Genomic DNA, 18,346 nt, shown 5'->3' with positions numbered 1-18,346 from the left:
AGGAAGAAGGGGAGACGACCCAGATCCAGATGTTCAAAGCCGATACGGACATACCCAAGACAACTCAAATCTGTAATTGCCACCAAAGGGGCTTGGTGGGGGTGTGAATTGGCTCAGGGGTGTGAATACTTATGTAAATGAGATAGCTGTATTTCATTTTCAATAAATGTGCAAACATTTCAAAAAATATATTTTCACTTTGTCATTATGGGGTATTGTGTGAAGATGGAATTTAAAAAATATATATTTTATCAAGTTTGAATTCAGGATGTAACAAAATGTGGAATAAGTCAAGGGGTATGAATACTTAGTGAAGGCACTGTATGCACTATGCACAGGTGATTCCTAGAAAGTGTTACTGATATCTCTTGTGTTATGATTCTGTAAACTTTAACTGCATGATGACGTTGTCATTTAACTTTTGAGAAGTACACACCTCATTTCTTCTGGTTTTCAGGTGAACTCTTGTTTGGTCAAGACACAGGACATCCCCATAGCGATTCCTCTCCTGGTTATATGCAGTACTGGAGAGATTGACAGACAAAAATCAACCAATGGTGATTTATGAATATCATAAAACAATACATCAACTTCCTACTCCAAGGGACTGGTGCAAAGTTTTGCCACACAGTTTGACACTTTAATTATTTCCTTGGAAGTTTAATTGATAAACCTACAGTCTCCTCTCATTTGTAACCCAGTGAGGGTTCAGGGGCCTCAAAGATTCAGACTAGGAGTGCTAGTATATGATCAGTTTTGTCTTAGATCATAAAGAATACGATTACACGGACAGGAGAGATTGATCCTAGATCAGCTCCTACTCAGACGCTTTGTGAATATGGGCCCGGAACTCTAGGCTTCTCTCCGTCCAGCTCAAAAGCCTGGAAATGTAGACTGACCCAAAGCTAAACTTTTATAAGTGCTTCTATCCATCTACTCACAGGGCACAATGGAATGTCCCAGGTGGTTGCTCCTTGCGGATTTCCTCGTACTCCAGGTGGATGCCTGACCGCTGGAGCCTGCCCAGGTGGGCCATGAGCTCAGGCAGACGCATGGCCTCAGGCCCAGGGTTGTGGACCGACGAGTCCTCCAGGGGGATGCCAACCAGCTCATCCACGGGGTCCACACGGCCGTTCTGCCCAGCCAGAAGCTGCTGGTTCCAGCTGTGGGCATCCAGGGGCAGCAGCCCCCCCAGGTGCTCAGGGAGACAGTCCCGTGGGAGGTGCTGGCAGAGGTCAGACATTTTGACCATCTGGACCTGGGAGAGAGGGGAAGGATGTAGGAGAGAGTGAGGGCTTCACCTACCACAATCAAATAACTTCCTTGCTCCGTTTCGAAACACACTCACGTCATTACAACTGGACCACATGTCAATACAAGTCTGGAATCCTTTTTAGGACATCCTGATTTGTAAGCTGTAGGTTTCAGCCTTCAGGATGTTCTCAATGGATTCTGTACAATAGAGGATTAGGTTGATTTCATTCCCATTCAATGCATCATGGGACAAGACATCAGATTAAAAATGTGACTCATCCCCAGGTCCCAGGAGTGTTTATCTGCTCCTTACTAGGAGATGTTCCTAAACTAGGGCAGGGAGTGAAAGGGGTTACTGGTGCAATGTCTTTAGAGACACAGGGGCCATGCTTCGCTCTACACTGTGAGGCTAAGCCTATGATAGTGCACCATGCCAGAACATATCTCCATCATGCTGCATCTGAAAAAAACACTGTTTTAAATGCAACTGACAGCACAGCTTGCATGGTGCTAGCAACACCAGGGTTGTGTGATTCCTGCATTAGCCACATATACTTAGGAAGTCGGTTTAGAACATCAGTCACTGTCACACTTTCTTGATAGTTAAAGTTGGACTTGATGCTTGTTTCTGAAGATATGATTCTGCCCATAGTGAGAATAATACCACTGCACTCACCCTCTCCCTGAGTTTCTCCTTAAGCAGCAGGCTCAGCAGGTTGTAGGGCACGCGGAACCAGACAGGGGCGCCCACTATCAACACTTTCTTCAGCCTGGCAGGGAACGCCCCCTGGTGGAGAGCAGAGCTGCAATTTTGGAACGGTTTTGCAATCCTGGCCACTTTTTCATAAACATACATTTTTTGTCAACATATTAGCCTGGTGAACAGATATTGATACACTACTACAATATGCTGGCTCAGTACTTTCTAACCTTGAGTAGGTTGAGGATCTTCTTGCTGAGGTCCAGCTCAAAGTTGGTGTAGTTGGAGCCCGCCATGTCGTAAATGAACACCAGGCCATTTCTTTGAGTTTCAAAGCTGGAGGAAAGAGTGTGCAAAGCTGTCATCAAGGGAAAGGGTGGCTACTTCAAGAATCTCAAATATATTTTGATTTGTTTAACACATATGGAATCATGTAGTATTTCATAGTTTTGATGTCTTCACTATTATTCTACAATGTAGAAAATAGTACAAAATTAAGAAAAAACCTTGAGTAAGTGTCCAAACTTTTGACTGGTACTGTATGTTGGTAATACCTTCTTAATACATAAGCAGATTTATAAATCTGTGTGCTATGCATAATGTACTAGAATGAATGCCATAGATGTTAAAAGCTGCATATAATTAACACCAACATGTCTCATTTGGTCCAATTTGTCCATTTTTTTTACCCAATGGTCTTGATTTTCTATGAAAGGAAATTGATCATGTCATTTAAGCCGGAGTCTCATCCACATAACTGAACAGAATAGATAATAGGCTAATACTGGTCCTCCATAGCTTAGTTGGTAGAGCATGGCGCTTGGAACACCATGATAGTGGGTGAGATTCCCAGGACCAATGTATTTGGATAAAAGTGTCTGCTATATGACATACATACACACATCTGTGCTCACCTCTCCACAGCCTGGTCCAGGAGGTAGAAAAGAGCTTGCAGGACAACATGGTTGCCTGTCTTGTTGGGGTGGTGGAGCTTGGCCGTGTACAAGGCTATGGAGGCGCCTGATGGGTCTCGCACACTCTGTTAGAACAGAACAGAGACAGGGGTCAAAGTAAGGAGCGATTAGGGTGTGCATCTTAGCTGCACTGCAGGGCACAGATGCCAACATCTGCATATTCAAATATACAGTACCTTAGTTGAGCAAAGGAAGAGAATAAGCAGCACATCACAAATTTCATTTAGTATTAACTTCAATTTTTTTCTGTTGATCTAAATACACCGGGAATTGTAAGTGGTATTCTGACAGAGGTGCATACAGTTGACAGTAGAAGTACATACAGGACTAGTTGCACACTGGATCCAACATGCAATCATCAAATACATGGGACAGAGCAGCAGCTTGCAGGCCCAAGTATCTAAAATGGGGTCTGGGTTCAGGTTGACCACAAGGTGGCAGAGTAGACATGACCATGAGAAGCAATGAGAGCTTTGGCCACGTGGAAGCACCTGGGTTCACAGTCAGATTTAAAATGGGTGCCGCCTCACATCTCTGAAGGAGTGACTTGTATGAAAGGGACATTGCACTTAAGAGGAAACAATTGTTAAAACAAGGGTCCCATTCAATTAAAACAAGTTCAGGTTACTGGATTATCAATGAAAATACATTGTTCTTGCACTTTGCGCAACCTACTGAAAATGACAGAATTTCAACTGAATAGTCTAGTTTGAACCACAACAATTTACACTCACCCCAGCATCCAAAAAGCGGATCGAGTGACTATTTTGACAAATGTATTTACCCCTTTATCAGGGCCCACATTCATAAAGCGTCTTAGAGTGGGAGGGCTGAATAAGATGTTTGACATTTTAGATTATAATAAGATTACGTGGAAGACCTGATCCTAGATCAGCACTCCTGAGGCGCTTGAATACAGGCCCTGGACACTCCTGTTATTTGAGGGCAAAATAGTCTTATGACTAAAAATACCTGACAGGATACAGACAGAGGGCCAGTGCTGAAGTTGTGGAAGTGTTCTTTCTGTAAGGAAGGAGGTTGTCTCAAATTGATGCAGCAGACTGGCAGTGGCGTGACAATGGGAAGGGAGGGGGGGAAGAGAAGAGGGATCGGTGACAATCAGCTGTCATAGCTCTAGCCCTGCTGACTGACTCAGATTTCCATGCAGGGAGAAAGGGAGGGACCCTTCACTACCACACTTGATCCCATTCCAAGACAAACTACATGGAAGGACCCTGACTTCTCGATTTGAACTATTGAGTTATTATTAACCCATTCCAACAGTCTAAAGACTACCAACATGCTGATATCTTACACCTCCCCCACAACATTCTTGCTGAAACTCTACGCAGCTTACCATTATCATCCACAATTTTGAATTACTATAAAATCCCATTTTGAATTCAACATCCAAGCCAAGATACAATTTCTATTACTAGTAGTACTACTACTTCTAGCAGCCTTTTACACTCGTACCCGTATATGGGTTGAAAATGTCAAATTTGCACACTGATAAGTGCCTAAATTGAAACTAGTGGCTGTACAGTAACACGTCAGAGCTCAGGGACTGTTTCACAGCTCTGTAAGGATTTTGACTGACAGCCGTTCTGACTTAAACCACCAAGCGCGATTAGAAGTTGCCCCCATCCTCCCACTAATTTGGCAGCTTTTGCAAATTCTTTCATTGCTTGAGTGAGGGAAATGCTGTAACTTACAAGGACTCAATGTATTTTGAAAGATGAGACGTTGAGGATTATAATACCGCATTGATGTCATACAAGCAAGCTAAACACCCATGAGTCCAAATGTGCACCTCACACTATTTATTTAGCTCCTTTGCACCCCATCATTTCTACTTTGCACTTTCTTCCACTACAAATCTACCATTTCAGTGTTTTACTTGCTATATTGTATTTACTTTGCCACCATGGCCTTTTTTTGCCTTTACTTCCCTTACCTCACCTCATTTGCTCACATTGTATAGACATTTTTCTACTGTAAATTTGTTTTACTCCATGTGTAACTCTGTGTTGTTGTATGTGTCGAACTGCTTTGCTTTATCTTGGCCAGGTCGCAATTGTAAATGAGAACTTGTTCTCAACTTGCCTACCTGGTTAAATAAAGGTGAAAAAAATTAAATAAATAATTCCTCATAAAACTAATGTAATATACACCGAGTGTAAATTACATTAAGGACACCTGCTCTTTCCATGACATCAACTGACCAGGTGAAAGCTATAATCCCTTATTGAAGTAACTTGTTAAATCCACTTCAAGTCAGTGTAGATGAATGGGGGATACAGGTTAAAGAAGGATTTTTATGTAAATGGACAAGACAAAAGATTTAAGTGCCTTTGAACAGAGTATGGTAGTATGTGCCAGGTGCACTGTTTTGTGTCAAGAACTGCAATGCTGCTGGGTTTTTCTATTCCCAACAGTTTCCCATGTGTATCAAGAATGGTCTACCACTCAAAGTACATCCAGCCAACTTCACAACTGTGGGAAGCATGAGTCAACATGGGCCAGCATTCTTGTGGAACACTTCCGCCATCTTGTAGAGTCCATGTCCCAACGAATTGTACAGCCTCAACATTTATGATCTCCATGTTTGATGTACAGTTACAAGATAACATTGCGTTATACACCGAGTTGTCCTGAACAGAATGAGCCCGTTTGTTTTGTGAAGAAAATTTGCACCGGACCATGCATCTCATGACTAGGGCTGTAGCGGCCATGAAATTGTGTCAGCTGGTGATTGTAAAGCAAATAACTGCTGGTCTCACGGTAATTGACTGTTAACAAACACGTCCTGGCTTCCACACATAGCCGACAAGCCACTGAGACATTTTGAACATCTACATCCATTTTAAAAAGTTCAATAAATCCATTTAGTATAGCCTATATCGCCACAATAAATCCATTATTTATTTTAGACACGTCTAAAGAAACATGAAGAAAATGTAGTCTATTTTAGAAGAACAGAATAGCATACTCCTGATATGGCTATGCCATATGCCTGTGGGCTACACCAATTCATTTAGCAGACAAGATTCACTTAGAATTCCGTGGCATTTTTTATAGTATGAAGAATACAATTGTAAAAAGATTAATAAAATAGAAAGGATGTTTTCTCCAAACGATTTCCAAGGAAGTGCGCACATACGGCTACTCTGTTGAGCGGTTAACAAACAAACGTCAGCCTATATGTTTAAATTTAGAGTTATTTATGCAAATTTAGTTGCGATATACGTTTGGCTATATGTTTTGATTTTTAATACATTTTAAGACTGCATTATGCGACTAATGATAATTAGAAGAAACAAAAATGCATGAAAGGCATGAGCTCCGATTTGTTTTTTGTGCAGGCTGCATACACTTCATCAGTCTCTCCTTCACAATTTGACAAGCACTTAATATTCTAACCAGGCCTTATATTTCCCGGTGGCATCCTCCTTGTGTGGCTGTAAAGCCCCCTAAAAAAAAGCCATAACTTTTGCAACCCAAAATGTCTATTGAGCTCTTGGGCTGAATATAATAATTATAATTCCCTTCTCCCGGCTACCATACGCCGAAGCACCTCTCACTCAAATTGCTCTCTCAGATATCTTACAGGCATCTCAACTAAATAGTATACTACAAGTGAAGACCGACATGTCGGGGACGCAACTGCGCGAATCACTAATGATGAATTTGGAGGTGCATATTTAAGATAAAAGAACTGTCCACATTTTGCCTACTTTGTCTGCCAACAAAATGAGTAGGCCTAACGAACACCTACGTCAACCTACTATCCCCATAGTACAAAAGTTACCCTATTCTATTGGTCAACCTCTCCTGTGCAATAAATAAATATTCCAAACATACTCTGGGACATTTGTGGGATGTGAGATCCCAAATTAACACAACCACTCGCATCAATTATTTTATTTTTTTTTAAAGCAAATGAGGCTGATACAACAGCTCAGAACCATTTAGCTTAAAAAAAAGAACTGGTGATAAACTATTAGGCTATGTCTTCACATTATAAGCGCAGCAATGCGCACACTGCAGTAGGCTATAAGCGCGGATATCCAAAATGCAGCACAGCAATGCATACTGCAGTAGGCTAGGCAGAAAACACTTCTCAAGTGACTGCAAATGCGATAAAGCATGTAACGCTTTATTATAGATGTGCAATTTCGTGAAAATTCTTACCCAAACTTGAAACTCACATGCCACCTATGTATGCCAGTTAGGCTCTACACTGGTTGTAAAGCGGATTAAACATAAAGTTATTTGGCCACTTTAGTTGTGATACAAAACATATAGGCCTATGGGCTAGGCTACATGAGGTGAGAGACTATGATTTCTTTTTTTTTAAGTCACAGAAAAAGGCATGTGCTGTTTCTTGCCTTACTGCACACGCTGGGCATCATTCACAAGTGATACAGTTGAAATCGTAAGTTAACATACACTTTGGTTGTAGTCATTAAAACTCGTTTTTCAACCACTCCACAAATTTCTTGTTAACAAACTAGTTTTGGCAAGTCGAGTAGGACATCTACTTTGTGCATGACAAGTCATTTTTCCAACAATTGTTTACAGACAGATTTTCACTGTATCACAATTCCAGTGGGTCAGAAGTTTACTTCCACTAAGTTGACTGTGCCTTTAAACAGCTGGGAAAATTCCAGAAAATTATGTAATGGCTTTAGAAGCTTCTGATAGGCTGACACCATTTGAGTCAAATGGAGGTGTACCTGTGGATGTATTTCAAGGCCTACCTTCAAACTCAGTGCCTCTTTGCTTGACATCATGGGAAAAATCTAAAGAAATCAGCCAAGACTGAGGAAAAAAAAAGGTAGACCTCCAAAAGACTGGGTTATCCTTGGGAGCAATTTCCAAACACCTGAAGGTACCATGTTCATCTGTACAAACAACAGTACGTAAGTATAAACACCATGGGACCACACAGCCGTCATACTGCTCAGGAAGGAGACGCGTTCTGTCTCAGAGATTAACATATTTTGGTGCGAAAAGTACAAATCAATCTCAGAACAACTGCAAAAGACCTTGTGAAGATGCTGGAGGAAACAGGTACCATAGTATCTATATCCACAGTAAAACTAGTTCTATAGTGACAGAACCGGAAAGGCCGCTCAGCAAGGAAGAAGCCACTGCTCCAAAACCGCCATAAAAAAGCCAGACTACGATATGCAACTGCACATGGGGACAAAGATTGTACTTTTTGGAGAAATGTCCTCTGGTCTGATGAAACAAAAATAGAACTGTTTGGCCATAATGACCATCGTTATGTTTGGAGGAAAATGAGGAACGCTTGCAAGCCGAAGAACACCATCCCAACCGTGAAGCACGGGGGTGGCAGCATCATCTTGTGGGGCTGCTTTGCTGCAGGAGGGAGTGGTGCACTTCACGAAATAGATGGCATCAGGAGGATGGAAAATTATGTGGATATATTGAAGCAACATCAAGACATCAGTCAGGAAGTTAAAGCTTGGTTGCAAATGGGTCTTCCAAATGGACAATGACCCCAAGCATACTTCCAAAGTTGTGGCAACATGGTTTAAGGACAACAAAGTCAAGGTATTGGAGTGGCCATCACAAAGCCCTGACCTCAATCCTATAGAAAATTTGTGGGCAAAACTGAAAAAGCGTGTGCGAGCAAGGAGGCCTACAAACTTGACTCAGTTGCACCAGCTCTGTCAGGAGCAATGGGCCAAAATTCACCAAACTTATTGTGGGAAGCTTGTGGAAGGCTACCCGAAACGTTTGACCCAAGTTAAACAATTTAAAGGCAATGCTAATTGAGTGCATGTAAACTCCTGACCTACTGGGAATGTGATGAAAGAAATAAAAGCTGAAATAAAATCACTACTATTATTCTGACATTTCACATTCTTAAAATAAAGTGGTGATCCTAACTGGCCTAAGACTGGGAATTTTTACTAGGATTAAATGTACTTGGTGTATGTAAACTTCCAACTTCAACTGCACATAAAAGTTCAGGAGTAAAAATGTGCTCAACAAAAAGCATAATAAGTTGCATGGACTAATAGTAAGTGTGTTTAAAATGATTTTTTTACGACTACCTCATCTCTGTACCTGACACATACAGATAATTGTAAGGTCTTGCAGTCGAGCAATGAATTTCAAAACCGATTCAACCACAAAGACCCGGGAGGTTTTCCAATGCCTCGCAAAGAAGGGAACATATTGGTAGATGGGTAAAAATAAAATGTGTGGTGAAGTTAATAATTACATTTTGGATGGTGCATCAATACACCCAGTCACTAAAGATACAGGCGTCCAACCTAACGCAGCTGCCGGAGAGGATGGAAATTGCACAGTGATTTCATCATGAGGCCAATGGTGACTTAAAAAAAAAGTGAAAATAAGTTAGAAGGAATATAAAAATATTCCAAAACATTCATCCTGTCTGCAATAACGCACTAAAGTAAAACTGCAAAAAAATGTGGCAAAGAAATTAACCATGTCCTGAATAAAGTGTCTGGGGCAAATCCAACACAACACTGAGTACCACTCCTCATATTTTCAAGCATAGTTGTGGCTGCATCATAGGATTGCTTGTCATCGGCAAGGATTCGGGAGTTAAAAAAAAAAAACAAACAGATAAGCACATGCATAATCCTAGAAGAAAATCCTTGTTCAGTCTGCTTTCCAATAGATACTGGGAGACAAATTCACCTTTCAGCTGGACAATAAAATAACACACACTAGAGTTGCTTACCAAGACGCCATTGAAAGTTCCCGAGTTGCCTAATTACAGTTGACTTAAATCTTAAATCTATGGCAAGACTTGAAAATGTCTGTCTAGCAATGATCAACAACCAACATGACAAAGCTTAAAGAATGTTAAAATATTGTACAATTCAGGTGTGTAAAGCTCTTAGAATCAATTACAGCTGTGACTCTTTCTGGATAAGTCTAACATGTATTGTCTCAGGGGGTTGAATGCTTATCTAATCAAGATACACTACATGACCAAAAGTACGTGGACACCTGCTCCTCAAACATCTCATTCCAAAATCATGGGCATTAATATGGTCCCTACATTGCTTCTATAACAGCCTCCACGCTTCTGGGAAGGCTTACCACTAGATGTTGGAACATTGCTGCTGGGACTTGCTTCCATTCAGCCACAAGAGCATTAGGGAGGTTGGGCATTGATTTTTGGCGATTAGGCCTGGCTTGCAGTCGGCATTCCAATTCATCCCAAAGGTGTAAGTTGGGGTTGAGGTCAGGGCTCTGCACGCCAGTCAATATTTTACACACCAATCGACAAGCCATTTCTGTATGGACCCCACTTTATGCACGGGAGCATTGTCATGCTGAAACAGGAAAGTGCCTTCCCCAAACTGTTGCCACAAAGTTGGAAGCACAGAATCATCTAGCATGTCATTGTATGCTGTAGCGTTAACATTTCCCTTCACTGGAACAAGGGGACTAGCTCGAACCATAACAGCCCTAGACCATTATTGCTCCTCCACCAAACTTTACATTTGCACTATGCAGTTGGGCAGGTAGCTTTCTCCTGGCATCTACCAAACGCAGATTAGTCCGTTGGACTGCCAGATGGTGAAGCGTGATTCATCACTCCAGAGAACGTTTCCACTGCTCCAGAGTCCAATGGTGGAGAATGTTACACCACTCCAGTCGACGCTTGGCATTGGCATGGTGATCTTAGGCTTGTGTGCGGCCATGGAAACCCATTTCATGAATCTCCCGACAAACAGTTATTGTGCTGACGTTGCTTCCAGAGGCAGTTTGGAACTTGGTAGTGAGTGTTGCAACCGAGGATAGACGATTTTTACACGCTACAGCACTCGGCGGTCTTGTTCTGTGAGCTTGTGTGGCCTACCACTTCCCGGCTGAGCCGTTGTTGCTCCTAGACATTTCCACTTCACAATAACAGCACTCAGTTAACCGGGGCAGCAATTTGACGAACTAACTTGTTGGAAAGGTGGCATTCTATGACGGTGCCACGTTGAAAGTCATGGAGCGCTTCTGCATGCATATTAGTGTTACACAAATTGCAAAAAACTATTTTTATCCCATTTTGTAACACCAAAATGTGGAAAAAGTGAAGGGGTGTAAATAATTTCTGAAGGCACTCCAGGTAGGGATAAAGTGACCAGACAACAAGATAGATAATAAAACAGTAGCAGCAGCATATGTGATGAGTCTGTCAATACAGATAGTAGCTATTGGTTAACTATTTAGTAGTCTTATGGCTTGCGGGTAGAAGCTTTTCAGAAAAATAAAAAATACCTTAGTTGAAGACTGAGTCATAAAAGTGCATTGAAATTACTTAGGAACTGTGTACACTTTGGAGTTGTGTGGCCACTTGGAAGCACCAGTTACACCTCGCACTCAAACCCTTTTTTTGTCTTGTTGCACCTACCCCAAATGTTCCAAGCATATTACCATACTACTGAATGTATCCAGAGTAATTTAACAACAAATGCAGCAAAAATGTAAAATGCACATTAAAGCAACAGTGTACCTTTAGTCTAAGAATTTTACCATAATCTCTAAACTGTTCCCTTTTAATTGCTACCATGGTTATGCATGCCTCCCCCCAAGCTCATACAGCTCCAGATATCTCAAAGCTGTAAAATAAAAAAAAGTTCAAGAGCATTTCCTCTGCCGGTCTCCCCATCCTGACGAGAGCTTCCTCATAATGGGGAGTGAGTGACAGGAAGGGAAACAACATCTACTAGCTGCTCCATAGGCAGAGGATAGCCAATTTAATGTCTAGTCCTAGAGTTGTTATAGTGTTTATCTTTTTCAGCATCTGGGTTGTGTTCAGTAGGCACGATGCAGGAGAAAACACAGGGTTGCCAAAGCTGGCATACACTCTAGGCACACACACAATTGGTTAACAGGGATGTGTGCTTATTCCCCTTCTGTACTCCCTGTTCACCCACGACCGCGTGGTCACTCACAACTCCATCGATGGGCCTGCAGTGGAACGCGATGAGAGCTTCAAGTTCCTCTGTGTCTAAATCACTAAGAACTTGAAATGGTCAACACATGCACACAGTCGTGAAGAAGGCGCGGCAGCGCCTTTTCCCAATCAGGAGGTTGAAAAGGTTTGGCATAGGCTCTCAAAATACTCAAAAAGTTGTACAGCTGTACCATTGAGAGCACCTTGACTGGCTGCGTCACTACTTGGTATGACAATAGCACTGCCCTCGATCGCATGGCGCTACAGAGGGTGGTGCGGACAATTAGGCAGTGTGAAAGGAAGGCCTGGAAAAATCATTAAAAAGACTCCAACCACCCAAGCCATAGACTGTTCTCTCTGCTTCTCCAGAGTGGGACCGGTGCATCAAGTCTGACACCAACAAGCGCCTGAACAGCTTCGATCCCCATGCCATAAGACTGCTAAATAGCTAACAAAATATCGGAGTTGACATTTATATTTTCTACCGCACACTCACAGGGCCCAACACACACAGCTGCTACTCTGTTAATCATATATCCTGATGCCTAGTCACCTTACCCCTATCAATCCAGTATCCCTGCACATTGTAAATATGGTACTGGAACTGACCCTGTATGCAGTTTGCTTACTTTGTCCTTATTTTTTTAGATCTTGTGTGTTTGTTCTATTTTGTCATTTTTAGTATTAAATTGATTACTGCATTTTGGGGGTTAGAGCTTATAAGAAAGGCATTTAACTGTACATGTGACATTAAAACTGGAAACTATTAGACTCACCAGCACAGTGAACTTTCCACTGAGCAGTTCTGAGCGCAGAGGTTCCTCCTGGGGCTGTAGTTTGACAATGCCCTCTTTCAGACGCGTCTCCTAGAAACATGAGAAAAATAGTTAAAAGGGAACATCAGGCCTGAAGAGGCCTACAGTACAACATCCATCCACTACACAGGTGTTCGGGTTGCAATGTGTGCATGCTTTTTGTTCCAGTCCAGCACTAACACAATTGATTCCAATGATCCAAATCCACCTACATCTTCAATGTAGGCCACTACAATTAGTCCAATCAGGTGTGTTTGTGCCGAGCCAGAGCAAAAGTCTGCTTCTGTTCCAGCCCAGCACAACGGATTCAAATGATACGCTAATCAGTCTTCAATTAAGACCTTGATTTGTTGCATTGGGTGTGTTGGTGCTGGGCAGGAGCAAAATATTGGACGATGCAAACAGAACTGCATTCCCCATCCCAGACAGTGTCTCAGAACTCTTCATTGACTGGCCTTTCCTTAATCTATACTGATTAGATCAAAGGCTGGAAGGATGAAGGCAATAATATGGATAACGCCTACCAGCAAGTGTGCTTTCACTCGTCATGTGATTACAAGGAAGTTTAGATGAAAGGAAGGAGAAAGGAAAATAAACCATTTGACAGATGAGCTTCAGGATGTATTGCTTCAGTGCTAGGATGTATCGCTTCAGTGCTCAGATGTATCATATTACAGAGATACTGTGATATGCAAGCAGATAAGCTATAAATACCTGTGGGAAGCTGTGAATTAAACCCTGTAGGCTACACTACACTAACAGTTCCAAAGAACTACCTGCCCAAGTGACTAGAGCGACTTTACCTTGTCTCCTGCTTTGCTCCATATGGATCAAGAGGCTTCAATGGACTAAAGTGGCAAACAATTGGATACCCGTGGACAAAGGACTATGACATAACATGCTTACAGTTATAGGAGGGGTCACCATACAATTAATATGTGGGACAATATACTAGTGGCCCTAAGGGGCAAAGTAGCATTCAATATTTAGTGAGAGTGCACAAAGCACACTAACCAGTAAGTACACATGGGTATAAATGTATTTTCTTCGTCAAATTGCTGTGGCCACCTTCAATTTTTTTGTCCAGTTTAACAATTTCATGCATTAGAGCCTTGAATTTGTCCTCTGGTGAGACATAATTAATGCTAATATTAAAAGGTTTAATGATTCTCAAATTGACAAGAAAATGTTTTGATTTCTTTCAAAATCAGTAGTGTGGAATTTCAATAAAAAATAAAAACAATTGTATAATGGTAACCAAGTGTCTCCCCATTACATTTTGAGTAGAATTCACAGCAATTTGACAAAAACCTTTAGTTTACTTGTGTATTATGATGTTCCCTGCCTCAGATGTCCTGCAGCGATTTTTTTACTTTACTGTTGAAAAGCGATATTCTAAGTATAAATACAGTAAAGTTCACACTCAAGGGTAAAAAAATTTAAAAATAAAAATAAATCAAAAAATGCTGCGCAAAATACTGTTTTGTAGACAACTGCAAACTTCAAGGAGTAGGGCATTCAAGGAGTGGTTTCGATGTGAAATTAGCGATGTCATCAGCCTCCCCCTTGCTTGAGGAACAATAGAGGCGCAATAGACAGAGGCGTTGGGCCACCACTAGCCAAAACCGCTTCAAAGTGCCTTGGCTTAGATTCTACAAGTATCTGGAACTCTATCAGAGGAATGTGACACCATTCCTCCACAAGAAATACCATAATTTGGTGTTTTGTTGATGGTGGTGGAAACCGCTGTTAAAGGCATGTCTCCAGTGTTCAATTGGGTAAAGATCTGGTGACAGACTGCCATGGCATATATTGTTTTCATGCTCATCAAACCATTGAATGTCCACTCATGCCATGTAGTCATAGCAGATAATACTCCAATTTTTGGTGACCAATTTTCACATGGAAAAGTCCACAGACCCACTCCAAAAGGTTTTCGGAGCCATCATCGACTCAGTGGGTTTTGTCCAACATGTCTCTGGACCTACTCACTGCCACAGTCATACTCTGGACCTAGTTTTGTCCCATGGAATAAATGTTGTGGATCTTAATGTTTTTCCTCATAATCCTGGACTATCGGACCACCATTTTACTACTTTTGCAAACGCAACAAATAATCTGCTCAGACACCAACCAAGGATCATCAAAAGTCGTGCTATAAATTCAGACAACCCAAAGATTCCTTGATGCCCTTCCAGACTCCCTCTGCCTACCCAAGGACGTCAGAAGACAAAAATCAGTTAAGTGGTTAACTGAGGAACTCAATTTAACTTTGCGCAATACCCTAGATGCAGTCACACTCCTAAAAAAAACATTTGTCCAAAGAAACTAGCTCCCTGGTATACAGAAAATACCCGAGCTCTGAAGCAAGCTTCCAGAAAATTGGAACGGAAATGGTGCCACACCAAACTGGAAGTCTTCCGACTAGCTTGGAAAGACAGTATCGAAGAACCCTCACTGCTGCTCGATCATCCTATTTTTCCAACTTAATTGAGGAAAATAAGAACAATCCCCCCCCAAAAAAGCAACATTCCCCAAGAGAGGATGGGTATAAATTCAGCAGTAATAAATTCATGAACTTCCTTGAGGAAAAGATCATGATCATTAGAAAGCAAATTACGGACTCCTCTTTAAATCTGCGTATTTATCCAAAGCTCAGTTGTCCTGAGTCTGCACAACTCTGCCAGGACCTAGGATCAAGGGAGACACTCAAGTGTTTCAGTACTATATCTATCTCGACACAAACCTTCAAGCTGCATACTGGACCCTATTCCAACTAAACTACTGAAAGAGCTGCTTCCTGTCCTTGGCCCTCCTATGTTGAATATAATAAATGTCTCCCTATCCACCGGATGTGTACCAAACTCACTAAAAAGGTGCATTAATAAAGCAAAACCGTGACCAGAAAGGCTGATAGTTTTAAAAAAAACTATATATTATGTCAAATCTCACATTCTTCTCAAAACATTTTCAAAAAGCTGTTGCACAGCAACTGAAGACGAACAATGTATGTGAAACGCTTCAGTCTGGTTTTAGACCCCATCATAGCACTAAGACCGCAGTCGTGAATGTGGAAAATGACCTTTTAATGGTGTCAGACCAAGGCTCTGCATCTGTCCTTGTGCTACTAGACCTTAATGCTGCTTTTGATACCATCGATCACCACATTATTTTGGAGAGATTGGAAACACATTGGTCTACACAGACAAGTTATGGCCTGGTTTAGATCTTATCTGTCGGAAAGATATCAGTTTGTCTCTGTGGATGGTTTGTCTTCTGACAAATCAACTGTAAATGTTGGTGTTCCTCAAGGTTCCATTTTAGGACCACTATTGTTTTCACTATAGTGAAAACTAATATATATATACATATATACACACACACACAAACACACAAACTCTTGGTGATGTCATTCGAAAACATAATGTTAACTTTCACAGCTATGCGGATAACACACAGCTGTACATTTCAATGAAACATGGTGAAGCCCCAAAATTGCCCTCGCTAGAAGCCTGTGTCTCAGACATAAGGAAGTGGATGGCTGCAAACTTTCTACTTTTAAACTCAGACAAAACAGAGATGCTTGTTCTAGGTCCCAAGAAACAAAGATCTTCTGTTGAATCTGACAATTAATCTTGATGGTTGTACATTAGTCTCAAATAAAACTGAAGGACCTCGGCATTACTCTGGACCCTGATCCCTCTTTTGACGAACATATCAAGACTGTTTCAAGGACAGCTTTTTTTCATCTATGTAACATTGCAAAAATCAGAAATTCTCTGTCCAAAAATGCAGAAAAATGTATCCATGCTTTTGTCACTTCTAGGTTAGACTACTGCAATGCTCTACTTTCCGGCTAAAGCGCTAAATAAACTTCAGTTAGTGCTAAATACGGCTGATAGAATCCTGACTAGAACCAAAAAGTTTGATCATGTTACTCCAGTGCTGGCCTCCCTACACTGGCTTCCTGTTAAGGCAAGGGCTGATTTCAAGGTTTTACTGCTAACCTACAAAGCATTACATGGGCTTGCTCCTACCCATCTTTCCGATTTGGTCCTGCCGTACATACCTACACGTACGCTACGGTCACAAGACGCAGGCCTCCTAATTGTCCCAAGAATTTCTAAGCAAACAGCTGGAGGCAGGGCTTTCTCCTATAGAGCTCCATTTTTATGAAATGGTCTGCCTACCCATGTGAGAGACGCAGACTCGGTCTCAACTTTTAAGTCTTTATTGAAGACTCATCTCTTCAGTATGATTGAGTGTAGTCTGGCCCAGGAGTGTGAAGGTGAACGGAAAGGCACTGGAGCAACGAACCGCCCTTGCCGTCTCTGCCTGGCCGGTTCCACTTTCTCCACTGGGATTCTCTGCCTCTAACCCTATTACAGGGGCTGAGTCACTGGCCTACTGGTGCTCTTCCATGCAGTCCCTAGGAGGGGTGCGTCACTTGAGTGGGTTGAGTCACTGACGTGGTCTTCCTGTCTGGGTTGGTGCCCTGTCTGGGTTGTGCTGTGGCGGAGATCTTTGTGGGCTATACTCGGCCTTGTCTCAGGATGGTAAGTTGGTGATTGAAGTTATCCCTCTAGTGGTGTGGGGGCTGTGCTTTGGAAAAGTGGGTGGGGTTATATCCTGCCTGTTTGGCCCTGTCTGGGGGTATCTTCGGATGAGACCACAGTGTCTCCTGACCCCTCCTGTCTCAGCCTCCAGTATTTATGCTGCAGTAGTTTGTGTCAGGGGGCTAGGGTTAGTTTTATATCTGGAGTATTTCTCCTGTCTTAGCCGGTGTGAATTTAAGTATGCTCTCTCTAATTCTCTCTCTGAGGACCTGAGCCCTAGGACCATGCCTCAAGACTACCTAACCTGATGACTCCTTGCTGTCCCCAGTCCACCTGGCCGTGCTGCTGCTCCAGTTTCAACTGTTCTGCCTGCAGCTATGGAACCCTGACCTGTTCACCAGACGTGCTACCTGTCCCAGACCTGCTGTTTTCAACTCTCTAGAGACAGCAGGAGCGGTAGAGATACTCTCAATGATCGGCTATGAAAAGCCAACTGACACTTACTCCTGAGGTGCTGACCTGTTGCACCCGACAACTACTGTGATTATTATTAGACCATGCTGGTCATTTATGAACAGTTGAACATCTTGGCCATGTTCTGTTATAATCTCCACCCGGCACAGCCAGAAGAGAACTGGCCACCCCTCAGCCTGGTTCCTCTCTAGGTTTTGGCCTTTCTAGGGAGTTTTTCCTAGCCACCGTGCTTCTACACCTGCATTGCTTGCTGTTTGGGGTTTTAGGCTGGGTTTCTGTACAGCACTTTGAGATATCAGCTGATGTAAGAAGGGCTATATAAATACATTTGATTTGATTCTATGGGGCCATAGACATGGCCTGCCCAGCATTTTTAGACATGACCCTAAGCATGATGGGATGTTAATTGCTTAATTAACTCAGGAACCACACCTGTGTGGAAGCACCGACTTTCAATATACTTTGTATCCCTCATTTACTCAAGTGTTTTCATTATTTGGCAGGTACCTGCGTGTCACCATTTGAACCAAATGAAGTTATGGAAATACATATATTTTTTTAAATTAAAAAATGGTGTCACATCAACAAGCCAAATACAGCTCAAC

The 18,346-nt window shown here is 42.1% G+C and overlaps 1 protein-coding gene across 2 annotated transcripts in view; it reads right to left on the bottom strand.

Moving 5' to 3' along the window:
• ptpn9a (protein tyrosine phosphatase non-receptor type 9a) overlaps positions 1–18,346 on the bottom strand; it is a 44,169-nt gene that overhangs the window by 8,518 nt on the left and 17,305 nt on the right. Inside the window, exons 1-7 of one of the 2 annotated variants that reach the window (XM_014124058.2) lie at positions 13,053–13,874; positions 12,673–12,762; positions 2,869–2,993; positions 2,185–2,290; positions 1,931–2,041; positions 942–1,258; positions 437–524 (exon numbers count right to left, since the gene is read on the bottom strand). In XM_014124058.2, the coding sequence (XP_013979533.1) occupies positions 437–524; positions 942–1,258; positions 1,931–2,041; positions 2,185–2,290; positions 2,869–2,993; positions 12,673–12,762; positions 13,053–13,124 (909 nt within the window). In that variant the 5' untranslated portion in view covers positions 13,125–13,874. Of the gene's footprint in view, positions 1–436; positions 525–941; positions 1,259–1,930; positions 2,042–2,184; positions 2,291–2,868; positions 2,994–12,672; positions 12,763–13,052; positions 13,875–18,346 lie in introns of those variants that run through there. The other variant, XM_014124057.2, reaches the window with a different exon arrangement.

The sequence above is a fragment of the Salmo salar genome, chromosome ssa10, assembly GCF_905237065.1.
Source record: "Salmo salar chromosome ssa10, Ssal_v3.1, whole genome shotgun sequence".
In the NCBI taxonomy this organism is placed as follows: Eukaryota; Metazoa; Chordata; class Actinopteri; order Salmoniformes; family Salmonidae; genus Salmo; species Salmo salar.
This window is presented reverse-complemented; position numbering and strand designations above follow the sequence as displayed.